This window comes from Notolepis coatsorum, assembly GCF_963971535.1.
Source record: "Notolepis coatsorum genome assembly, chromosome: 5".
NCBI classification, from domain to species: Eukaryota; Metazoa; Chordata; class Actinopteri; order Aulopiformes; family Paralepididae; genus Notolepis; species Notolepis coatsorum.
The window spans coordinates 166,993,074-167,020,307 of record NC_140169.1 but is presented as its reverse complement, the minus strand read 5'-3'; the positions used below and the strand labels follow the sequence as shown (position 1 = coordinate 167,020,307).

Here is a 27,234-nt window from a genome sequence, read left to right as displayed (position 1 = left end):
CGGGGATCAGTGGTGGGAATGATCGTTTGGTAAGAGAGCAGAAGAACGCGTCGTGTGCGTGTCTCTCAGACTGCCAGGGACCGACGCGAATTGGACTCGACCCCGAGTTATGTATCGATAGTCTTTTAATTGGCCTATCTAAAACACCCCGCCCCCATTTTCTCGATCGTCCAATCGCAACTGTTGCTTCCCTCAGACAAAATTTGTTAAAATTTGCCCCCGGAAATATTGTTTTGCCGTTTTGACAATAGGAAACATATCGTGACATCATATTTTTGATCATATCGTCCAGACTCATGTTGAGCTTCATTTATTCTCCTGTTGCTGCCTGGCTGGAGGCTCAGACAAAGACCGGGAGAGCCATAACAAGGACTTGGTGTGCCACCCAGCACCTCCCTGTAGTCCAGCTGTGCCTTGTCTGGGGTCGCTTGTGACAACAATGACCCCCCCTTCCCCCCTCACACACACACACACACGCACACGCACACACACACAGACACACTGTCATGACTTTACCAGCTCTAGCCCTGGCCCAGCCCTAGTACCCATACCCACCCCTCCAGATTGCGTGTCTGCTGTCGATCCAATCATTTAATCCCTGCACATTAACTTGCCTCGTCCAGGCCTGTGCTATCTGACCACTCAAATCGCTGTCAGCAGCAGACTGCTCCATCGATGGTGATATAGGCTAAATACATTTTAAAAGGAAAACACTAATGTTCTACATTGACAATATTAAGGCAATACAAAAATAGTATTCAATCAAAACCACATGGAACAAAACGGCAAAAGAGATGTACTGTAATTATAACTAATTAGAGAAACCAAACCAAGAACAATTATAATCAAGAGCTTATTATTATAATCAAGAAAAAGTGTTTTCAAAATAGACTTGAAAGAAAGAAGACAAGCTGCCTTTGTAAGCAGTCTACATCTATAGGGGGGCATAATTGAAAAAGCCTAATTATGTTTCAGTTTTCAACTTTTCAGTCTAGTCCAGTCTTTGTAACTGTTTAGTACAGAGACGGTACTCGTTTTCTAGTAAGATGTTGTGGGTGATTGGTTAAAAATGACCAATCTGTAGAATACAGAAGACTGAATAACTGTCTGAAGATAAGCGTGGCCTTTGTTGTTTGGTGGTATATAAAGTAGTAGACTATGTTTGCACTCCATGCCAGTGGCCGTTTCTGCTGATCTAAGAATGGGGAGGTCGGCAGGAGAGACAATGGGGGAGGATGAGAGTGCGTTGGCCTCACTCGTCGTGGCCCCTCTGTTACAACACTAGACACAGGGTTTTGTGGTACAGCAAAGCCCCTGTATCCAGGCCCTGAATGTGCTCTAGGCCTCTCTTTTATCTCCAGCCCTATAGCTCCGGGATTACTGTCCCGTGGGGAGACGGGGGGGGGGCAACGCTAGGGAGAGAAAACTGCCACCCCTAGCAGTGTCTTTGTCTGCACGTACTCCCCAACATCCCCAAAATATCACACGGCTACACAAGCACCTGGAATAAGTTAAGGCACGAGTCCGTTTCCTAGTTGTTCCAGGTTGTTTTCAGAGGATGTTTGAGTGAGTCAGAGTTGGGGGGGGGGGGGGTGTTCCCCTTTTTGATTTGAAGATTCAGGAGCAGAGTGAGTGACCCCCCCCCCCCCCCCCCCCCAGTCCAGCGGACACTCCGAGGTCTGGAGCAAAGTTCTTTCCGTTACATAATCCCCCAGTGGAATCTCGGGTGCACAGTGTGCAGAAGTTGAACAGGCAGCCCGTAGCCAATCGGAAGGTCCCGTTCCTCCCGTGGACTCTAAACCACTGCTGAACAAACATGTCCTCCCCCGAGCTGGTTTATTTGCACTGGCTAAGTTTAGCACTGTTTGTTGTCGGCTGATCAGAGAGCTCCTTTGGAGACTTGGCCGTTAGGATTATAAATGGACACAAAGCACTTCAGTGTAGGGAAAACCTTTGAACCAGATTGTTAAAGTATCTAGCCCCCTTCCCCCCAGGGGCACAGGGATGTACTGTACATACGATGTAGCGTTATGTTTTAGTTTTTTTTAGGGATGTTCGATATTGGCTTTTTTACCGATATACCGATATTGTCCAACTCTTAATTTCCGATACCGATATCAACCAATACCGATATATGCAGGGGGTCCCCCCCCCCCCAAAAAACAGAATAATTTCAGGTAATTAAGTAAGGGATAATGTATAGCTACGAGGTCATTGTCGCAAAATAATTGACCGACACAGAGTTTAAAATACCGAGCCGCCTCGGCGAGGTGTTTTAAACGTCAGTGAAGGTCAATTATTTTGCGATGATGACCAAGTATAGCTATACATTATCCTGCTTATTACATGGCTAACTTACTAACAATATACAGGTCTAATTCATTTTACAAAATCGACAAGACGAGATCAAATGCAGACGCAGTTGTTCTGTGGCTCTGTCAGCCCAAATAAAGTGATTATTATTATCGCCGGCAGCCCGGCAGGTGTGTCTAATTGCACTGAAACAGTGTGTGTCAGTGGGGCTTGATTGCGAACAGCTGCGCACAGCGGTCATTATTGTTCCACAGAGGTCCGTTATCGAGTAATATCGGACCTCTGACGAGCGCTATTGACCAATCACAAGCAAGCATTTCGGTGAATGTGAAAACGCCATGTAATAACATTACTTATTACATGGCGTTTTAACATTCGCCGAAATGCTTGATTGTGATTGGTCAATAGCCCCCGACAGCGGTGAATTATTTTTCGATAACCACCGGTGATTATTGTTTTTCGCAGCTGGAGTAATCAAGCCCCACTGACACACACTGTTTCAGTGCAATCAGACACACCTGCCGGGCTGCCGTAAAATGAATTAGGTATATTGTTAGTAAGTTAGCCATGTAATAAGCGGGATAATGTATAGCTATACTCGGTCATCATCGCAAAATAATTGACCTTCACTGACGTTTAAAACACCTCGCCGAGGCGGCTCGGTATTTTAAACTCCGTGTCGGTCAATTATTTTGCCACAATGACCTCGTAAGGGATACATTATCCCTTACATATCTCTTGTCGTGGAATTAACACAACATTATGCATACTTTTGACAATAAATAAAATAAGAATTAGTTCTTACTTGCTTGCTAAGTAAAGGTTAAATAAATGTAAAAAATTTATAAATTATAATTTTTTTTAAACCGATACCGATATTTTCCGATATTACATTTTAATGCCAATATCGGCCGATAATATCGGACATCCCTAGTTTTTTTTGCAAAGCACCCGCAAATGTGTCACTTACTCACTGTTTGCCACTCTGCCCCTAGTGGCAATTTACAGGCATGGCCCTTTGACACATGTTCAGAGAATCTTCCCTCAGTCACGCTTCACATCTAATGACACTGTTCTCCCTTCCTCTCTCTCTTTGCACAGGGGGGGACATCAACAGCCAAGATGGAGGTGAAGACATCACTTCTGGACAACATGATCGGGGTGGGAGACATGGTTCTCCTGGAGCCCCTCACCGAAGACTCTTTCATCGAGAACCTTAAGAACCGCTTCGACCACAACGAGATCTACGTGAGTAGTACCCCCCTATACTATAAGGGTTATGTTCAAATAAATGTTACAGTATGAATGAATGGCATGCATTTCTGTGGCGCTTTTCAAGTACTCGTACCGCACTTTTTCTTTTTTTTTTCTTTTTATTGATTTTCACAATGTGGTCCATACAAACAATATCTTGACTTCGCCTTCATTTATCTCAGCCTTCTGCAGTACAAATTGCATCAATTGTTAATAATTCTTCTTACTTAACTTAAAAGTTGCGGTGCAGAAGTCTCAGTACATACATGAGGACCCATGCAGTCAATATAATCCTATACTTTTTTTTTAGACAAACAAAAACAATAATAAAAAATAACGGATAACAAAATAATATGTTATGGTACATCTCCAATACATCAGCATCTACCATAAAGCAAACAAATAACAAAATAATATGTTGGGGTCACGGGTGCATCTTCCTGATACTCTAACTCTACTCCCTTTACACAAGGTTCACTTAACAATTATCCCGAATGGTCATTTCTGTATACCTTAAACAAATGAAGATCGTAACGGTGTAATGTACATTATCCATCTTTCCCATTTCTTCCGAAACGTATCCTGTTGCAACCTAAAAGAAAAAGTAATTCTTTCCATCTTAAAAATATCATAAATAATATCAATCCAATCATCCACTGTAGGAATTTCTGTGGTTAACCACTTTCTAGTAATGGCTTTCCTGCTAGCCGTGCTTAATATCTGAAATATATATCTATCCCCATTTTCTGATGGCCTGGCGCCCAAATATAGACTCTCCAACTCTCCGCACTTTCAGTGGAGTGTCCTGCATACTTTTCCCATTGACTTGACTGTGTGTGCTTAACCACGTCTCATGTTGGTGTAACACATTTTGTTTTCCGCCACCCCTCTGGGTTTAATCCCATCTTCTTTAAGAGGAACAGGAACTTGTCCCCGAGGAGACTTGCATATAGGTTCTCTACATAGCTCCATTGTTCCTCCCATTCACTCTCACTCATGTCGGCCTGGCCTCAGAAAAGACACAGGCGCGGATACAGCGACCGCAACGACCGACCAATCAATAAATCACATCACAGAGGAATGTAGACGATGCCTTATTAAATGAGGCAGAACATCACAAGCTTGAGGGATGAGATCCACTGTGGCTGGCTGTCTGTTTTCCTGGTGGGGGGTGGGTTCCTGGTGAACTGAGACATCCCTGGGATCAGTGCTTCGGCTCTGGGCTTTGTGCTGTGGCACTCCCTCACCCCACGCCGGTCTGTGCTCTTGTGGGTCAGCCGCTCCAGACATCATGCCGGATGATTACAGCTCTTCTCTGGTTGCCCGTTAGCTGACGAGGGCCCCCAGGGCCCAGGGAATGATGTCACCACGCAGAGTTGCGATTGATTCGCTGGATATTCCGCCCGGGCCGCGTGGAGCAAGGGGGAATGCGTGCCGCCTCGATGCCTGTGGATGCCCTAAAAATTTCTCTTGTCAGAAGCTATAAGCTTGAAGACTATATGCACCTCCGGTGTGTGGGCGCTGACCCAGAACCAGGCCCAAGGAACACACACACACCGATGCTTCCTCAACGGTTAGTGTTTAGACGTTCCTCACATGTACCCTGTAATATCTGCGTTGGTTTCTCAAACGATGCACCGTCAGCACAGCAGCATGCACAAGAACTGACACACGGCTGTAATTACTGGTGGTTTTGAAGTGGAATAGCAAAGTGGCCTCCTAAGGGCAAGGTAGAACAGCACATGGTTGTGTTTATTCCCCAATGGGACGGTTTGGGTGGCATGATGTGCCGCACCTCAAAATGGTGACTAGACAGCCGGAGCGTCCCCTTCGCTGGAGCCTGTATTTATCCAGTTAAATCTGCGGCACGGAACAGAGTATCTTCCCCTCTTCAGGAATCACTCCACGGAACACCCCCCCCCCCCCTATATCACATGCCGCCCAGCAGAAGACGGCATGGCTTTGTTTTTCCTGAGGGGAATATATATGATAAGTGCATGGAAAGAATTAAGTCCCAATCTGTCCCTTTCTGCCCCTATCTTTGTCTGTTGCACCTCTGCTCACAATCCGCCTTCACCTATTTCGTGAGCAAGCAATATCGGAGGAGATGAAATCTCTGTACCGGCGTGGCATCTCCCACGACGAGTGTCGCTGAATCTGAAACAGCAAGCAGAGCCCTCATATTTGACGCTAGCTCTAGATCCAAGATAACTATTAAGTCTGGATTGTGAGTTTTTGCTATGAGGAAGTCTGTGTTTTTCTTTTCCTTTTGCAGCTAGTAATTACAAGTTCTGTACGACAAGTCATCAGGAAGGGTACAACTCTATCAGCGGAGTAACAATGTTCATCAAAGTGTTGCGTGCTACAGTGTAGGTTAGTTTATTAGGACAAGAGCATGACAGTAAGGTTAGTTAGGGTTAGATTTTTTTATATCCTCCCGGGCAGTGTGTCGAAATGTCCTTGAGCAAGACACTTAACCCCTAACTGCTCCCGATGAGCAGGTTGGGCACCTTACACGGTCGCCTCCGCTGTCGGTGTGTGAATGTGTGAGTGAAATGGGTAAAATGTGAGGAACAAATTGGATAAAAGCGCTATATAAATTCAGCCATTTCCCATTATTTACTTGAGGAAATGGAGTAATACAGGACTGTCTTGAAGGTGAACGTGGACACCTTAAACTGCTAATTCATGTGGTAGGGTCCAGGGGGGAAAATGAGTGGTCATACACTGATCCATCCTGGGGGCCACAGAGAGTGCTCTCTTCCTGTTAATCTCTAGAGACTAGAGAAGTTCCTCTGCAATGCTCCGAGTCTGAAGCGCCCCCTCCCCCCACACTCCTCCGATCAACGACCAGTTTGTGTACATTTCGTACACACTCCCATTTGTCTCTCTCCTCTCACAGTGCCTCTAAAACATGCTGCCTACTGTATACCGACTGCGTGTTGCTTTTTAACAGCGGAGCAGTGCAAGAATGTGACAATTTGACCATGTGACCGCGGCAACGCGGGAGAGCGGCAGTGCGGAAATAGGCTGTCTCTAAGACAAACTCTAACCTTAACCAGCTCCTTAACAGCGCCTAAACTTAACCGTTCTAACCTTAACCAACTCCGAAACAATGCCTAACCTTAACCTTAACCTTAACCATGCCTAACCTTAACCTTAACCTTAACCATAGAAAGAATATTGCCATTCTCTAAGACAAACTCTAACCTTAACCAGCTCCTTAACAGCGCCTAAACTTAACCGTTCTAACCTTAACCAACTCCGAAACAATGCCTAACCTTAACCTTAACCATGCCTAACCTTAAAGGGGAACTCCAACATTTTGGGAAATTAGCTTATTTAACATCTTCCCTGGAGTTAGACAAGAAGATACATACCTTTTTTGTCTCTGTGCGTGCATTTTAGCTTTGGGAATAGACGCTCCGTTAGCATAGCTTAGCTTCATCACTGGAAGTGAGGCAGGACAGTAGCCTTACAGTGCCTTACAGTGTATTGCAAGGTCTGACATTGACCAAACTTGATATGCATGACCTTGGTGGGCTCTAGGTCAACTCCTGAAAAGGGGGTCAATGTCAGACTTTGCAATCAAAAGTTAGGGGGCTAATAACCCTTGCCATAATTTCAGTGCGCCCCCTAACTTTTGATTGCAAGGTCTGACATTGACCCCCTTTTCAGGAGTTGACCTAGAGCCCACCAAGGTCATGCATATCAAATTTGGTCAATGTCAGACCTTGCAATGCACTGTAAGGCTACTGTCCTGCCTCACTTCCAGTGATGAAGCTAAGCTATGCTAACGGAGCGTCTATTCCCAAAGCTAAAATGCACGCACAGAGACAAAAAAGGTATGTATCTTCTTGTCTAACTCCAGGGAAGATGTTAAATAAGCTAATTTCCCAAAATGTTGGAGTTCCCCTTTAACCGGCGAAAGAATACACGTTAAAAAAAAATCACGTTAAAAAAAAAATGTCATGGGATTCGAACTCGTCAACAACGGACCACAGGACCGCAGGACCGCTGCGCTGCCAGGTGAGCTGAGCGCCGAATGAAAATCATGGCGGATTAGGGCGGTTACATAATTCCGCAAGCTCTGCCGCTCCGCTCTGCGGTTGCCGAACGGCAGCACTGCTCCGCTGTTATTAAGCAATAGGCAAACCGACTGTATATACCTTTGCACAATAGGCAGTGGGAGGTGGCGGTGTTGCCATGGAAAAGGCCAGGGCCCTCATTCATCAACGTGGACGTAGAACTTGACCTACTTCCACACGTAAGCACGGAATGTAGAACTAGCGTACGCACAGGGAAGTCGGCATTCATCACACGTGCGTACGCAGGCTCTATGGTCCTCCGTGTTGATGAATACCACTTTGTTCTACCGTCAATGCTCGTGCATGATTATCCATATATGGTCATGAAAATGAGGAAACACCCCCCATGGGATGTGAAATAATGGACGGACCCGAGCGGAACCCTGAGAAACTCCACGAAGATTGTTCACTGCTGTCGAACCAAGAAGACACTATCGCGTATTGTGGGATAAATAAAAGGCGGACTCGTAAACGGTGATGTCAGATATCAACGGCTCCCTAAGACCATTGCTGCAATTCTGCCTGGACAGCTCAAAATACTAATAAAGACCGTTCGTTGACCACTGTTTGGCGTTGGTTGTGTGTCATTATAACCGTGCTGTAATATGAATGCCTTTATTAGTTGTGTTCGATTGGCTATATGATTTTTAGATGCATCTATTTTGTTGTCGGCTAATAAAGACCGCGCTGGAATATGACTGCCTTTTCCCGTGTTGTTTGATTAATACCCCAGGGATTAAAGTTCTCCTCAATTTTATTCCAAATCGCGATGGATCTCCCGTCAATTTTCTACCTGCTGCTGCTGCATATGATTTCTAGAGGCATACTACAATCTATTTTGATGTCAGTATTGGGTAGCCTATATAAACAATATAATACGAGAGCATATACAAGAACAATGAATCTCACTGCATGTATGATAGCCTGCCTTTCAATACATGAACTTGAATTCCATCATGTTTGTGTGCGGGACTCACAAGGCTGTTGTCACAATGGGTGGTACCGGTGTACAGTAATAATAACAGTCCACACAATATCACGATCCATGCCATAGCCTATGTTCTATTAGGACATGATCTGTGACGACAAATGTTCTAGAATGTTTGATTAAGATATCATACTCTGACAGCATGCCTATGAGCAACAAAAACGCGAACTTGAATCCCATCATATACATAGTCTGTCCACTATAGTGTCATTGCAATGCGTTTTCTATTCTTTCTTATACAGTAAAAAGGGGGAAGAACACTATATTCATATGACTTGTATTCTGCTTACAGCTTCGAAGTTCCACTTGTTTCGTTTAACGTAAAGCCTTGTAAATATAATCAAAACGTTTCTGCGGTCTGCGCAGAATAATAACGAGTTGAGCTTTATGATTTATGATGAATTGAAAATGGGGGACCCTGATGTAAACAAGACGAAAGTTGGTCTGCATCCCCAATTAACAATTGTATGTACTGAGCTGTACTGTACTGTACCCATTCTGCAATCTGTTAATAAACTTTTCAATCAATCAATCAATCAAGCTACGCGGAGCGCAGTCTATCAGTAGCCTACACCCCGTATATTCCGATAACGCTATATAAACCATGCTGCATTCATTCTGAGAGAAAGATCTATTATTCCAAATGCTATTTATAGGGTTTTGACCATAATTACACTACTGTTGCTATTTTACAATGAACTATAATGAACTACGGTTCGTACAGAACGTGCCAGTGTTATTATGCACAGAAGCTCATTTCCTTGTTGTAATAATATATTCTACCACTGGGCGCTAGGTACGCCAGGTCTGAACTGTGCGTAGATGTAAGCACGGAGTCAAGTTCAAATCGAAATTGATGAATCCCACTCTTTGCTTAGAAATGATCGTACGCACAGGGTAAGCACAGATCTGTGCGTAGAACACGTTGATGAATGAGGGCCCAGGCCTCTGCTTTTGGCAGAGTGGCAGGGGCGGAGCTAGGGGGTGGCTACCTGGGCTCAAGCCCCGGATGTATTCTGAAAAGCCCCGAATCTATTTAAAAAAAATAAAAAAAATAAAAAAAATGATTTTTTTTTTTTTTTTTTTTTTTTTTATACAATTCATCATTGTTACATGAAAATATGTTTGCACCAGATTTAGCAGAAGCTAATTTCCATCTGTGGTCTATCCAGCTGCTAACTGTATTTGAGTGAGTTAAGTCTTGGTGTTATGGTAGACTCAGACCTAAGCTTTAAATCACAATCAACAAGTTGACAAAAACTTAATTCTTCCACCTTAGAAACATAGCTAAAGTACGGCCATTTATAAATCAAAAGGACGCTGAAAACCAGATCCATGCCTTTATCTCAAGCCAACTCGACTACTGTAATGCACTCCTTACCGGCCTCCTGAAAAAATACGATGATAACTATTTTATTGCAATGCACTATTGCATTATTTTATTCTATTTGACTAACTATTTTATTGCACTGCACTATTTTACTTTGTATCAGTGAATCATAGACGCCTGGCCATAAGAGCATTCGGAGCATCTCTGCTCTCCCACTATTGAACTTGGGGGAGCAAAGGTATGATCTTGCTCCACCACTTTTTGATTATATGAAAAATATGATATATCCCCCCCCAATATATAAATCTAAGGTTAACTGAGTTTTATAGTGAAAAGAGCAGCTTTATTGGTCAAGATTGAAGGCTCTATATTGCAGGAAAGCCCCGGATCTCCTACAATCCTAAATCCGCCCCTGCAGAGTGGGTTACGTAACGGGCATTATCACGGGGAAAAGAGTGGGAAAAAGGTATTGACGGCTGAAAGTGCAATCCGACCTCGGTCGATTTTGAGTGCGGGTGACGATGGCGGTAATAATAGCGATAATGGTGTTGATAACATGTGCTGCTTGCAGAAATAACTGTCCGCTATATCATCTGTGTCCGTGTGGCCAACAGCTGCTGTCGCGTTTCATCTAATTTGTTTTGATCTTCTAGGTTCCTCTAACACAGGGGTCTCAAACTCGCGGCCCGCGGGCCAATTGCGGCCAGCTGGATGATATTTTGCGGCCCCCTACTTGACATCAAAGTTAAAAAGAAAAATTACTTTTTTTTTTATTATTATATTTTTTTTTTTATGTTGTAGGACTTGTACAGCACTTTGTTCAACTTTGTCAGTGCTGTAAAGTTTAAAACTTTTTAAATCTCAGACAAACAAAACACTTTGCTTTCATGAAATATTGTAAGCCGTCATTTGAGGCTTTATAAAAGCAGCACAATGAACACAAATCTGTCGGTGCCGAGTCCGACCTAATCTTAAATAACAAACCGCATTGCTTGTTGTAGTTAACAAAGTGAGGCACAGTTGATTTTGCAAAAATAAAAAAATAAAAAAATCATATATAATATTTGATGCGGCCCAGCCTCACCCAGACTCTACCTCCAGCGGCCCCCAGGTCAATTGAGTTTGAGACCTTTAACAGATGCACCCTTGGCACCTTGATCTCCCGTCATTTGTTTAGTAACCACAGGGTTGTCCTCAGAATTCCACAAATTTTTCCTTTGTCTTCGCGTCTCTCCTCATCCTCACTTCGGGCCTCGCATGCCTGAACAATGCATCAGGAATTCCCAGCTGGGAAGTGCTGCGGGTCGCAGAATTCCTCTCACCTCGGGTTACAATCGAAAGCCCGAAACGGACGAGAGGCCGACGGTGGCGAGGCTCGTTTTCACCACAATATGTTGTTGTTTTTACCAAGCAGCCAGGGGTGTGAAAAGTACCCAGAAATTATACTTAAGTGAAAGTATGGGTCTACTGTCTCAAAGTCTTACTCAAGTAAAAGTCAGAGTATCTGGCTAAAAACACACTTGAGTAAAAGTAAAAAACAAATTCTACTTTTAAATGTACTTGAGTACTAAAAAGTAAAAGTAAAAACATTTTTTCTGACTTGTCTATTCTTCTTATAGCAGGTGTTTAATCAAAGATCCCCGCTTTCTAGTCTTGCACAAGGACATCGGCATGGGTATGGGCGGGTTCATTTTCCATTGATGGGATTTGATTGGCTGTTTTTAAATAAAGAGCGGCCGCAGGATTAATAGCGTTAATGTTAGTTCGGCATGCGAAACAAATATACTAATTAAAATGATTGGACCTGCGAGATTTGTACTTTGTAGGTCTGCATTTTATATGTAAGGAGTAAAAAGTATGTTTTTTTCCCTCTGAAATGTAATTGAGTAAAAGTACAAGTATACAAACCTAATAATACTTGAGTAAAGTACAAATCCCCAAAAACAGTACTTAAGTATTGTAACAAAGTACAATTACTCAAGTACTTTACAGCCCTGCAAGCAGCTAATACAAGTCCACCTGTCTGTCTGTCTGTCGGTTGGACCGTCCCAGAGATGTCTAAAAGGCCTTGTTTGCCATGTCATGGTACATGCTAGAGACCTTTACCACAACGATAGATACTGGTATGCTAAGGCATCGCAACAAATGTCACACCAATTACGCCAAGGTCAAAATGTACAAGTTTGAAAAGCCAATAGAATAGCTTCTACACGTGTGTTCGGAAGGTTCCTGGTTCGATTCCCGCTCCTCCCGACAGCGTGTCAAAACATCCCTTAACCCCTAACTGCTCCCGATGAGCAGGTTGGCACCTTGCATGGTTGCCTCCGCTGTCTGTGTGAATGTGTGAGTGAATGTGAGGAACAAATTGGAAAGCGCTTTATAAATGCAGTCCATCTACCATTTATACACATATCCATCTATGCTTACTCCATCCTGTTAGCCTATTCTCATTAAACCTGTTATGTGGCATCTAAGGACCAACAACTTTACATCCGTTATTCAAAAAGTTGCCCAAACCGCCACACCCAATCTTTTATTTAGGAAAAACCCATCGTAAATGGGAAGTGACGTGTTACTCATGAATACGCTGTCCTATTTGCACCAAACGCAACACCCATGTTTGCTCCATGGTAAGGAAGAAGTGTGCTAAGTTCAAAGTTGTGTATCATTCACACTGATGGATATTAGTGCGCCAAAGCCTCACAACAAATATCACACCAGTTGGCTGGATGGTGGCGCTATGACCAAATGTCTGAAATGTGCAACTTGATGAGACCTAACGTGTACACCGTATGTCCAATTGATGCTACACTTCGTACACATTTCCAGCGATCCTTGGTCTACAATTTTGCCAGATAACTGCTTAAAGATTGTGGCCAGATTGGTCGCAGTTTATCACAAACTATGTGTTTTGTTTCTTTGAAGACATGTTGTGAAAATGTAACATGAATTCTGTCGATCGCTGTTGTTAATTGTTTCTCACGTTCTCTTTCATTGTGTGACGTGGTTTCTCTTTCTCTATTTTTCTTTCCCCCCCCAGACATACATTGGCAGTGTGGTGATCTCTATAAACCCGTACAGGTCTCTGCCCATCTTCACGCCAGACAAGGTGGAGGAGTATCGCAATAGGAACTTCTACGAGCTCAGTCCACATATGTGAGTCAAGCTGCCTCAGCCCCCCACTGCACCCTACTGCACCCTACTTTATTTATACATTTGTTTTCAATGGTCATATCAAGTCACTTTATTGTCCCATCAGCTAGGAAATTTGTCTTGGGCTTACACCCACACTACAGCCACAGACACATATATACAGACATGACACAACACAACTGACTCCAAACAGAGGAGATACACAATATAAAAGATACAGTAAAGTACCTGCACAGCAGGATGTCTGGCAACAACACATTAGAATAGTATACCCAAATATCAGTTATCGAATATCGATAATTTAACAACCAAATATCAGTTATTAGATAATTGCCATTTATCTGGCACTATTTAAAAGTTTAACTGAGATCAGAATAAAGGAGTTTTTAAACCTATTTAGTCTAGAGCGTGGAACTCTAAACCTCCTCCCAGAGGGCAGTAGCTCATACTCGGCATGTAAGACATGAGAGGGGTCCGAGACTATTCTATTGGCTTGCCTTATAGTAGCCTGTTAAAAAATAGACTGCAGGGATGGGTGACCTTTCACCCCTATGATCTTCCATGCAGTCTGCATCAGACGGACCAGTTTGGACTTTAGTTGTACAGACGGGTTACCAAACCAAGCTGTAATACCGTATCTGATGAGCCTCAGTAAGATACTTGATTGTTTGGAATGAGAACCATGTCGACTCGAACCAAGTTGCATTTTGTGGAATTTAATTGACTGGCTGAGTCAGTGTGTGACCGTTTAGACACAGCCATTAAATTACATGTTTATTTCATGACATTTAACTTTAGCTTTGATCTTACATGGTTCTCATTCCAAATAATTAGATATCGTAACTGATATGACCTTTTATTAAGACCCTTCTCTCTTCTCCTTCGCTCCTCTCCAAGTTGCAGTAATTCACACAGTTGTTCAATCAGAATTTAGAAATGTTTTATTTTTTACGGAGTACAGTGGTTGTGCAGGAATTTGTCTCTGTGACATATCAATGACTTCTTCCAACCAAGTTCCACAGTATGACTATCAAGGTACAATGACAACAGGACTTCACACACAGTGCAAAGGGACAGCACCTCAAAGGGTTGTTAAAGGCCATTATGTTTGCCTTGTATTGAAACACACAGATAAGGGAACAGTCCCACCCATCACATTCAGATAGAGGATCTGCACACATAACAGAGAAAAACACACTGGTGCTGACGATGTCTTTGGAAAGCCTGTTTTTGCTCTATCCAAGCTGGCCACCTGTGGGTGTTTTTGAGGACGTGTCTTTCCAAGCTGGCCACCTGTGGGTGTTTCAGGGTGTGTGTATCTTTTGTACATGAGTTGAGAGCTGAATCTAACATGAATGGGCATATTTAACCTTTTAAATACTTAACACCAATAAACACAAAACTGCGTTGACCCAGCACATTCATATTGAAACTAAGAGATTAGCTGAAAAAAAGAAGAGTTTTTACTTTTTAATGCTTACATTTATCCAGTACATTTATTTTTTGAGGTATTTCTCACACGGCCATTTCCTGGTTGTAAGAAGGTGTCGGATTTCAGCTGCAGTCTTTCCTGGTTGGGCCGAACATGACTGGTTCAATGTGCAGAGACCATCACATAAATTAGCATGAAGTAGAAAAAGTTGAACTTGGTTGACGTTGCCACCCATTCCACGACGTCCCGCACGGCGATGAATTGCTGTCCGTAGAAAGCGAATGGAGGTAAAATGGCAGAGTAGTCAATCGAAAATAGTGTGTTCCCTAGACAAGTGGTCGACACGTTGGCTACGGTTCCTTTTTGTGACTTCTAAACGAGCAAGCAAGTGACTTCATGAACATTGAAAAAGATTTTTTTAATTTAAGCACTACTAGGTCTAATTATCCTTCCTGATTTATTTTATTTTCCTTCACACTCGCTCTTTCCAAATTGGTGCCTCACTTTGTATTGTTCAGGGATCAGCTTGGTTTCAGCGACTAATTGGTTTAATGACTGAAGCAGACTAATAATGAGAGAGAGAGAGAGAGATGTCTGTGTGACACTGCGGGTGGTTTGGGGGTGCCTGGGGGGAGCCACTCTGGTCATAGGGGGGGGGCCATGCAGACCCTTGTGCGTGCCACACTCCAGCGGGTGGCCATCTGTCCGTCCAGCATGGAGCCAGCCAGCGTTGCTGGTCTGTGGGGCTAAAACAAAGAAGGGTGCCCATCAATTAGCCCGTCTCCCTGGGTCTCTCTACGCTGGCACACACTCCCCACAGACAAAGGAGAGGCTCTGTTTATTTTGGAGCAAATTCCACTGGAACGGCTACTTTGCACTCTCTTGCGGTCTGTCTCTCACCCCCTCCCCCTTTTTGTCTCCTTGCCTCTCCCTCTCTTCCCCCCCACCCCCACCTCTCTCCTCTTTCCCTCTTCTCCTTTTGTGTGTGTGTTGTGGGGACTCGCCAGTAGAAGACGGCAGATGTGTCCAGCTGTCATTCTCCTTGAGACTGATACCAGACTAAAACGTTGTATCTGGAGAATTTCCTCAATATTATAAATCCTATACCAAGAGCCAATTGTAATGTTAAGAACAATGAACGTATCGCTGGTCCCCGGCTGTAATATGTGTAACGCTACGCTAGCTTCATATCACAGCCGGGCAAATTAATGGGTTGTGAGATTAACTTGAGATCCCTCAGGCATGTCATTTCATTTGACTACTTAGTAGTACTTACACATTCTATATTAGATAAACATACAATTCGGCCCACTTACAGTACTTACTGCCCACTTGTTGAAATGGTTTCAACTTATCAAAACTTAAACAGATGGTCTGTCTGCTTTGGGCGCAACGAGTGATACCACTGATTCAGGGAACAAACGTAACTTTTTGACTTACCAGCCATTTGGCAGGTAGATTTAAAAAACTACCAGCCGGGCAGATTTTTTACTAGCCAAAAATTATAAATCGCTTTTTAGTATATCGCCATGTGTTATTATTACATATAATACTCTCATATGCTATTTTCAATTAATATCATAAACAACATAAGGAATATTAGTATCATTTTGAGTGGACTGAAGGAATGAGTCAGCGTTAATAGTTTTAAATGCAAATAATTTATTGAAACATAGAAGTGGGGTCGGGACACACACACACACTGTGTTTCAACTCACCACCCCCACATCATATTGTAGTCTGTCTTCAAACTTCCACTTCTCTCAAAACTTTTTTATATTTGAATATCAACATTATCTGTCCATCCTCAGTAATCCTCAGTTTACTATAATATACTCCTGTCCTGACTAGTGACTCCGTCGTCTTTCCAAACGCACGCACACACACACACACAGGGAAGGGGAGAGTGCCCCCCATTCCCCCCCCCCCCCCCCCCCATTTCCCTTTCTTCAGTGCTGTTCACTATTCTCCACTTGCACAACCTGAAAGTAGGCACTTCCGGCTGACTTCCGGTTGCGAATGGTACTTCCTGTCCCGTCCAAATACATTGTTTTTAGCTACTTTTCTCCCGTTATTTAAACAACTTTGTCATCACAGAGAGGCAATGAAACGTTTCTATTATTATAGTATAGAATGTATTTAATAAGCAAACGTTTGTCAGCAGGGTTTTTGGGCTGTATTTCATGTAAAAAGTAAAACGCTTACTGTTAGTTTACTTGCTCACGCTAATTAAGGCTAATGCTGGCTAACAGAAGCTAGCGCAAGAAATGACACCGCAAAGTATTGTTTATAGTGCATTTCTTGCCACCTTATAGCATTTGTACATTTGTATGACAGTCTATAATGCTCCCGTGAGGTTTTTCTGGACGTTTTGGTAATGATTTTCACTATAAAATCATATTTCTAAATGACAGGAAGTTGATGAAAACTGGCCGGAATAGCTTTGAGCTAACGATCTTTGCCGGTGCATTCCATTCTAAACGTAACGTTAGTTGTTCAAAACATTACCTGTCTATATAATTTGTTCCTCAACATTAGCTTCTAACTGTAGCAGGCTGCAGCTTGCTGGCTAACGTTAGCTTCTAACTGTAGCAGGCTGCAGCTTGCTGGCTAACGTTAGCTTCTAACTGTAGCAGGCTGCAGCTTGCTGGCTAACGTTAGCTTCTAACTGTAGCAGGCTGCAGCTTGCTGGCTAACCTTAGCTTCTAACTGTAGCAGGCTGCAGTTAGTTTACAAAACATTACCTGTCTATATAATGTTGAGGAACAAATTATATAGACTGGTAATGTTTTGAACAACTAACGTTAGCTAACGTAGAAATGCACTATAAACAATACTTTGCGGCGTCGTTTCTTGCGCTAGCTTCTGTTAGCCAGCATTAGCCTTAATTAGCGTGAGCAAGTAAACTAACAGTAAACGTTTTTACATGAAATACAGCCCAAAAACCCTGCTGACAAACGTTTGCTTATTAAATACATTCTATACTATAATAATACAAACGTTTCATTGCCTCTCTGTGACGACAAAGTTGTTTAAATAACGGGAGAAAAGTAGCTAAAAACAATGTATTTGGATGGGACAGGAAGTACCATTCGCAACCGGAAGTCAGCCGGAAGTGCCTACTTTCAGGTTGTGCAAGTGGAGACATTAGCTTGTTAGCTTACGTTAACGTTGTAGTGATTGGTACATAAACGTTCATTTCGGGCGATGTGGGCATAAAGGAATGGCGACGGTGCAAAGCATGTAGCTGCATTGGACTCGTTGTGAGAAGAAAAAAAACATCACAGACTTATTTTGCGTCTGTAGGCGCACTGCTGTGTTAACGCTGCTGTGTTTAACGCTGCTGCTCTGTTTTCAAGAAACAACATGGAGTGGGCGGATATCATATGACTTGCGGAGTTGCTAAGGGTTTTTCAAAATAAGAGTATCATATGAACCTGAACGTTGCTAGCTGCCGGAGCCCAGATATTATGACTGGAGCTGCGCTTGGGGCGGCAATGAGACCCGCACAGGATTTTCAAAATAAGAGTATCGATATGAACTACACGCCAGCTGGCGGGCAGACTATTATTTTTAGACGCCAGACGGTAAATCTACACGCATTTGGCGAATGGCGTCTAGTTATTTTGTTCCCTGCACTGATTACCGTTGCTACCTCAGCAAACATTACATAAGTTACACAAATTACTATTCACAGCCCTCCAGGCGTTGCTGTTCATATCTCTGCCGTGGTAAAACCTGCTGGTTTGTTTAGCTGTCGATGTCTCTTCAGACATCTCTTGTAATCCCTCCCCTCGGTTGATTTGATTGGTTAGTCAACAAGAAGGTGACATTGATGTCGGTGGGCTCCACTGCTTAAGTTGAAATGTTTTCAACTGAGAGCGCCCCGAAAAAAGCGCTGCTTCAAAAACGTGAGTGCCGTAGTTTGGAGGAGACACACGCGCCTGTCACGGCAAAGACATTGAAAACAATAGAAAAAGGTGCAGGCGTGTTCAAAAAGACGTCCAATGTGATCACAGACTTAGGCTGAGACTGTCAGGAGGTCTGAAAAATAGAACTGCTACTATAATGATTAGTGAGAAAATGGTATGGCAAACCCTACAGTGTTTAAAAATGTTATGAGTTGCATAGGACAGTTACACATGGGGAACCTCCATGTGCAAGGCCTATGAAACTCATTATAATGTCTGATGTGGTGCACAGTTTGCAACCATGTCCTCAGTAGAACATAATGAAGAAACATCTGATTATAATGTGAGCCTCCTGTTTTGGAAAACACTTGTATTGGGGCCTGGTGAGAGGAAGTTTCTCAATAGTAAATCAGTGAAATTATGGCCTGTACAAATCAACATCATGCCAGACTATGTTTAACTCATTGGCTGCCAGCTATTACCCTTAGCCCTGTGGTAGTATTGCCAAGCATTAAACCATAGGACTCGGTCACCTTGTTTGCAGGGCTATATTATATTCTATATTATAGCTATGGATACAATAATATAGCCCATTTGACATCAAGTATCTATCGTTCAATATGTTAAAAAAGAAATAATTTGTTTTCATCCATACATTACTGTTTTATACCGTGGTGAATATGAGTATCGTTTTAGAGCGTTCTAGGGTAATTCCTGAAAGGCTGCGTAATAGCCATATGCGTGTATTCTACTAAAAGCGTTGTTGTTTCTTGCCTGGACTAGCTACTATTCTCAAATCAAATCTAGATTATAGGTATTATGTTTCATCATGAATGCATGTTTCTTCTCAATCCAATCGTTATAACCGCTCGTCATGCCCGACAAGGAAAAGTCCGCCCGAACCTATATAATCGACGCACAGCCCAATACAGAGTTTCAAAGGATGTGCAATACCGGCTGCATCCTACCAGGCGGCGGTATTGGACATTTGCGATCTCAGACTCACTCCCTCTGGTAACACCAAGGTACCCGGATGAATAATGAATACAAATATAAAAAAAACGAATAAACAACCTAATCTAGCAAACACGTATATAAACGTGGACGGCGCTGAATGAGTTAAATATGGCCTGGTCGTTTAAGTAATTGATTCATCCAATGATCGTTTACCGATTTACCGGTAATCAGTGCATTTAAAGGGGAACTATTTTACTATTTCTTTCACTATTTGGGCACTTTTACACAATTCCTGTGAGTTTATGGAACACCTCTGTAATTTTTAATTTTTTTTAATTCATTGTTTTGTATTTCTAATCAAGTCCTCAAAAACAGCATTTTTCTACCTCAAGATCTTAAGCCGTTTTGAGCCTGGGCTCCAACCACAATGGTAAACCACTGCCTCGCCTGAACATTATCATGCAGCGGTGTCTTTCTGACATCACAAATCAGCACATTTTCAGATGACTCAGTTCAGTGAGGGTGAATATTGTGAGAGGAGAATTGGAAGAATGCGCCAATATGAGCATTAGAGACATAGATCATCTATTAATCGTGACACCCTTACTAACAAATGCAACTTAATACTCTGCATCTTACGTCCTGTAACAGTTCCAGTTTTCAGGTAATTGTTTTTGTGCATACATTTTCTAGACATTCGTCTTCTCCTTTTGGAAGCGATCTGGCAACTGTAAAAAGTGCAACTCATCATCCTGTCTTAAGCTGTCCCTGAATCCTCTCTGACAAGTTGAAGGATTCGTGTCAATTACGAGTTGTTAAGATGGTTATCTGTTCCAGCCGTGACCTCGGGGTCGTGGGCGAGAGCTGATTTGAGTGGGGGATGATGGGGACTAGAGAGTGGCTTTTGTAAAGCACTAATCACATGATGAGCATCCCGTGTGAAGCTCCTGTATATTTAATGGGTAAAACAACAAATCTCCCCAAGACCCACTTGTTGAATTTCAAATAGGTCTCCTAACGGGGAACAAACAACCTTAACCACTCGGCCGTCTCCAGATCAAGAGTAGGAACCAGGTCACAGACACCTCGGCTGCCCCGTCGTCTGTGGGGTATATATCCTGCAAACAAGACTCCCAGTTTTCTTCAGGCAAAGGGGATTAGGCCTCCTTTAATTGAGGAGACCCTCAAAGCTCTCCCGAAGTGCCAGTCAAGGCCAGATTGTTTCAAATGACTCCATAAATGTATCCTAATCCTGCTGTCGAGCCATCTGGACCAGGCTTTGTGTGTGTTTTTTTTTTTTACATCGACCTGCCCCACCAAACAAGAACCCCAGCCTGGGTCCAATCCAGTTAACAGGGTTCGCACAAGGTCCTTGAAGTGCTTAAAGTGCTTAATTTTTTACAAGAAAAAGTCAAGGCCTGGAATTCCTTGAAAACAGCAAATTTTTTAACAAGGTGCTTAAAAAGTAATTGAAATTCAAATCAACCATTTGCATTGGAAGTTTTTATTTAAAGTGTAACTAATTGTTGGAAATTGGTTTTAAGCCATAAATCAGATATTTTTTCTATACAAAACTGCATTTACAAGTGAAGTGTATCCTTTTAAATGCCCTTTTAAAATGAAAAAAATAATGCTTAGGAAAGCACTTGAAAGTCCTTGAATTTAATTTTGCAATGTCTGTGGGAACCCTGAGTTAAGCACACGCTGCCTTACTCATTGAGCTACACAAGACTACATAACATCAACACATTTTCAATTTCTCTTGTTTAGTATATACTATATATATACTATATAAACGTTGTTGTTGATTTATTTCTATTATAGGGATAATGTTGAATGGAGGCTACTTATTAGATGTTCCACAGGCTTGTGTTTTTAATAAAATCTTGGCCACTCCTAGAGCCAGCTGGAAATGCTTATTTGTAGCCTGAAACCACATTTGGAGCCATTTGAATGTGTTTTGCCTTTAATGGTATTCAAAGCAGAACAGCAAATGCACATTGCTGCAGGCGGTGCAACTCTCATGTTTTGTTTTCCGACTTTGAACGCGGTTTTAAGCAAATCGACTCCAATCAAGTCTTTTCCTTTTTCTTTTCTTCTTCTTTTTGTCCTGTTCAATAATACATGTAATAACTTTCCATGACCACCCATATGCATATTATGTCACTGACAACATGAACACGCATATCCTTGGCACTACTGTCTGGTTCCATCCATCCCATCTATGATTGATGTTTGACAGCCACTCTATATACACTCTTGTATATATTTGCCTGTATATATTTTGCCTAGTTTAAACTAGCTTTTGTTTTACTTATTTATTGTATAGTAGCTACGAAGCAACTTAATGAAGTTGGCGACCACTGGCATTCCGCCACACATTGTACTTGTATGACTGAGTACGTGTCAAATAAACATCGATTTTGATTTGAAAAGGGACACTCTAATAGGGAGGTGTAGTGGTTACGTCATTGTTGTTTCCGGCCGGTCCACCTCGCTTGAAATCGTATTTCCCCATTGTCCATTTCTAAATCGTCTAGTTTAAAACAAATAAAGCATGAACATTTGCATGGTGTACTTTTCTGTGCGTATTTATCCACAATCTATAGCTCAACATGAAAATATTCGCAATTAATCAATCTTAAACAATAATGTTAGTGATAGAAGGGAACTCATTTTGTGCAAAAATGGAAAGCTTGCCAATGTTCATGAGGCGTAATTATTACAATAGCCGATAATCCATTTTCCCAATGATAAATCCCTAAACGGGTGGACCGCGCGGGCGGTCCAAAGTGACGTCAGACTACACCTCCCTATAGCTGAACGTTATTGTTATCCGAGAAGAACTATAGGCACAGGATCTTTCCAAGTGATTTTCATCTCCCACCATCATCGGGATCGCCGGTGTGTTTGTAAAGTCAACACGGCAGGTGTTTACGCAGGGACGCGGGAAGGGGGGGTGCGGGGGGTGCTGCAGCACCCCCTCTCAATTATTGCAAAAAGAAAAAAAAATTATGGTAGTATTTATATATTTGTATATACTGTAACTGTATAACTGTAACACTGTATATTATAAGTTTATCCTGCTCAAAGCACGTCACCATTTTAATAGTGTGTATTGAGCCATACTGTATTGTAGCCATTCTCCAATCTGTTAAATAAAGTTTTCATTCATTCATTACACTACTGTATGTACACAATCATACGTGTAAAACCGAGTAGATTTTCGAGTGATGACAGACTGTCACAGACTGATTGAATGACAGGTGAAACAACTAATTGTATTCACCTCCTGTCTCCCGCCCTTCCCATGCGCCACGAACCACTGAGCTACTGTGATACAGTGCTTGCGCAGTCAGTCGATTTGAGCTAGTAGTCAGACTTTGCTAGCACAGAATGTCTCACTCGCAGAAAAGAAAAATATCAGATTTATTTTCGAAACGTCCCGCCGGTCCCAGTGACAGTCCCACTAAATCTGATAAACGTCAGAGAGAGACAGAGACGACAGGTTCAGCCTCAGCATCAGGTATTGAAGAGTTAACTGAGTCTGTTCCCCTATACCCCCCCTCGGGCGCCAGGGGCTTCCACTGAGGGGTGATGCAAATAGGGATGGGGTGTTATGGCAGCTCATGATGGAAAGAGTGCGCACCGAGTCTGATCCCGAGTAGAAGAATTGGCTCCAAAAGAGAGACAACTGGATGTCCAACAACATCCAAAACGAAATCTTACAGCTGCTTGCCCATGATATTCAGCGACAAATTAGAGGCAAAGCATCCAAAAGCCCAATCTTTGGCTTGAGCGCTGACGGAACCACTGATGTCACTCACTGGAAAAGAACAATTCTCGTGTAATATACAGTTAGCCGATGACAACTTGGAAGCTCAGAACTTCTTTTGGGGTTTTTACAATGCCCGGCCCAGACACAACAGCCGAGACACTGTTTTTGTGTATAAAATACTTTTACGCCTCGACCTGCCCATGGAGAGGCTGATAGGATACTGTTTTGACGGGGCCAGCAACATGTCTGGGGGGTACAGGCTAGACCAGGGGTTCCCAAACTTTTCAGGCCGCGACCCAAAAAAAACGGTGTCAGAGAGCCGCGACCCCCACTATTATAGGAGGTAAAAAAAAATATTTTAAATGGAAATGTATGGTTGAAACATGCAAACGTTCAAACGCACACACACTAATAAGCATTGGAGGCTTTTAACCAGGGCCGGACTGGGGAAATCATTCAGGCCAGGAAATATAGCCCCAGTCAGGCCACTTTTTAAGCAGGGGGTCTGGGGGTCCCCCACCAGGAATTTCTTTGTTACAAAGACTTAATTTCCTGCATTCTGGTGCAGGCATTTTTTTTTAATTTGTACCCTTTAAATGCCAGTGTTTGTGATGGCATCACAACTTATTGTTAAAAAACAGGCTAGCATATGTATGATTAGCAACAACACAGATTTTTATGGATTTTCAGTTTTTTGTAATTGATAAATACAATATTTTATTCAACTTCAGCCCTGATCATAACACCACATATTCATTTTATAATTCTAACCCTTTAAATGCCAGTGTGTGTGATGGCATATATTTGCAATATATCAAATGCAAAGTACATTTTTCTGGGGGGGATTATTACAGGCTAGCATGTGTCAATGATTAGCAGTTTTTCGTAAGGATCCCGCTTCCACCAATAACAACATGCGGCTCCCTTTGTGTGTGTGTGAGAGCAAGAGAGAGAGAGAGAGAGAGATAGTTCTCCAACTTGTGTGAGTTGCAGTGATCTCCTGGTTGTTCCCCACCTAGGTTATCTAACTATTACGCTGGTGCAAATAGAAACACTGGCCTGGCCTGCTTCTAAGTTCAGTGGCCTGACCAAAAAAAAAAAAAAAAAAAAAAAAAAAAAAAAAAATTCATCTGGCGACCCCCCAGCACCCCCTGCCGTTTTATAGTTCCCGTGTGCCTGTGTTTACGCCGTTGGAGTAAGTTGTTGGAGGAGCTCAGCGGGGGAAGGGCAGCAGTTATTAGCGCCGCGTGTAGAGGACACGCCGGGAGGAATGCGTCCAAAGGCCGGAGGCGAGGAGCGTCGACCCAAAAAACAGAAAACGCTGTTTATTTTACGCCACTAAACTATTGTCTCTCAAAGGTCGGCCGCCGCAGTAGAACAACCTGATTAAATTAAAGATAAACATTTACTTAGCTTAGCAAGATCTCCGCACGCACAGCTCTGCTGAGCCAAGCGTTTTGTTTTGCGCCCCCTTGACCCACGAGGCAACTTTGGAGTAGCGCCCGCTGATGCTTCCATGCAAATTATGACCAAGAGTCTAAATATAGACGTGAAATAAATAAAGACACAAAATGTCACTCACTACGCAACGGTTTCAGCTTTGGTTTGGCATCGTGGTCCGTGGAAACGTTTTGATTCCAAAACAAGTTGTCCCACCATTTTGAATAGAAACAAACCTACCCCCTGACAACATTATTGCTGGTATGACAATGTCCGAATAGGGCCATTTTAGAGGATGTAATATCTTATGTTTTTGAAATTCAATTTAACCTGATGAATTGCAGGAAGACATCTTTAAACAATAGAATCTTGCATCACTCAACTTAGTATCTAATAGACTAATTGAGGAGCAATGAGGACAACTGCCCACTGCCCAGTACTGTAAGTAAGTAGTCTAAAAATAAGACGTGAAAATACAAGTTGCCCACAAAATGAATACGTAATATTAACTATAAAATGACTGATGTTCCTCCTCACATGCCCGGACCGGAAAGTGTGCCCGTTTCTTGGTGCCTGATCCTGCTGAGAGGGTATTGTGTCCACTCTTTATTGGTCCGTGCTCAAGGGGATCAATGTTGGGCTTTAATTAAAGTAGCAAAGGGGGGTCATGTGGGTCTGCTGTCCTGTCTCCCAGCCTCATCAGACAGTCATTGCACCAACCCAGACATTTTGAGACATGTAAATGTACGATATAGGATATCGTCTACTCTATTCACTATGCTCAGCTTTAGAGCGCATCCCCATTGGGTCAAATGCTAGCTGAAATCCTAGCCTCCAAGATGGAGCCCTTCAACTCATTCCTTGTCCCAAACTAAAATGTGAACACTGCAGGCAGGGGTTGCACTTGCTGTAGGCACTTCCCGGTGCAGTTCTGGTGCTTAGTGTCCAGCTGCATGTCCTAGGGCTGTTGGAAGGCTGTTATCAGCCCATAGTGACCAGGGTGGGCTTCAGCAAGGACCACCCCTGGTGACTGAGTCCCATCACACCTTTAGCGTTAGGACCACCAGCCCTGGAAAAACAAACGGAGCAAACTGGAGGAAGTTATGAGGTCTGGTGTATCACTTAGTCTGCCATTTACCCTTGTTTTCTTTATTTAGGCTACACTTTATTTATAATGTAATGAGAGAGTTCAGTTTTTCTATTTGGATTGATCATGAGTGTAGTTATGTCTGTCTACCCACAAGAGTACTTGCACCACTGCTTTGCTTAATGAGATATTAGATGCATTTGTAAGCTATGCTTAGTGGAAACTACTGGGGGCTTGAAGCTTGTTGCTGAAAATCAACTTTTAAGTCTGAAACAGCTCCAAACAGGAAACCATTTGGAATGTGCTACATACTGTATATTTTTTTATACACATAAATGTAGTCAGACAATGACCCTCTTGGCACATAAGCTGATATTTAGCCTGCCTATTTATTTTGCAGCAAACCTTCCAGATAAACTGTCAATTTAGTGAGGGTAGAATGGACAACTGGTGCTCTGCTGCCCCCAGTGACAAACTTGTACTGTTTTTTTCTGATTAGCCAATTTTTTGTTTTTCAAATAAGCAACCTGCATCAATGTCTAATTAGTAGGGGTGGGGGGGGGGGGGGGGGGGGGAATCACACACACACACACACACACACACACACACAAAAATATTGAAGTGAGATGAACAGACTGAACTTTATTTTATTAGATAAAACATGTTGACAAAGTTTTACTTTGCAGTTGAAAAAAGGTAATAAAGTAAATTTGACAAAAAAGAAAAAATATTGCGATATATTTAGTGTCGCGATACTATCGTGACGCAAGTATCGCGATAGTATCGTATCGTGAGGTCTGGCGATTCCCACCCCTACTAATTAGGGTCTAATAAAAAAAAAATTATCAATAAATGCTAAATATTAAACATAAATTGCAGTTTAATTAATTGTTAATGATGGAGCATTCCTCCCCAGTTATTTGTTGCACTCGACGAGCTTCGGACTGACAGTGAGTCGACCCCAAATGCTGTGAGATCTGATCTGTACCCCAGCGAGAGATGCATTAGTGCCTGGTGAAGATAATGTGATGTGATGGAGCACTTCAGGGTCGACCTGTGGCCTCCGTCAGCAGCAGCAGCAGACAGCAGGCTGAGGTCACGCCTGCCTGCCACAGAGCTCTGCCTGAGTGGCTGTGCGAGGGAGTTTGCTTACTTGATTGTCACTGTAGAGACTGCTTTAGAGAACAAATAGCAGGAGACTGATTGACTGGGCTCTCTCTCTCTGTCTCTATCTCTCTGTATCTCTCTCTCACATACACACATACACACATACAGTACACACGGCGAATAACACCATTGTGTGAATTTGCGGTGCCCATTTGGAGTTTGTTTTGTAGAGTCTAGCCGACGCAAGTGTGTCGTGGTTGCAGCTGTATGAGCATTTCAGAGGTTTGTTCCATCTACTGTATGCCACCTACCAGCATAAACGCACACACAAACACTCGTGCACACATTCTCTCTAGAGACACTGATGCATACCTCCCTCACTCTCACTCTCACTCT

The 27,234-nt window shown here is 42.7% G+C and overlaps 1 protein-coding gene across 3 annotated transcripts in view; it reads left to right on the top strand.

Moving 5' to 3' along the window:
- The window catches only part of myo1b (myosin IB), a gene marked incomplete at its 3' end in the record, with an annotated part of 204,053 nt that overhangs the window by 35,822 nt on the left and 140,997 nt on the right, over positions 1–27,234 (top strand). For all 3 annotated transcript variants that reach the window (XM_084315392.1, XM_084315391.1, XM_084315390.1), the window contains exons 2-3: positions 3,415–3,561; positions 13,014–13,129. In XM_084315392.1, coding sequence (XP_084171518.1) covers positions 3,436–3,561; positions 13,014–13,129 — 242 coding nt within the window. In that variant the 5' untranslated portion in view covers positions 3,415–3,435. The remainder of the gene's footprint in view (positions 1–3,414; positions 3,562–13,013; positions 13,130–27,234) is intronic.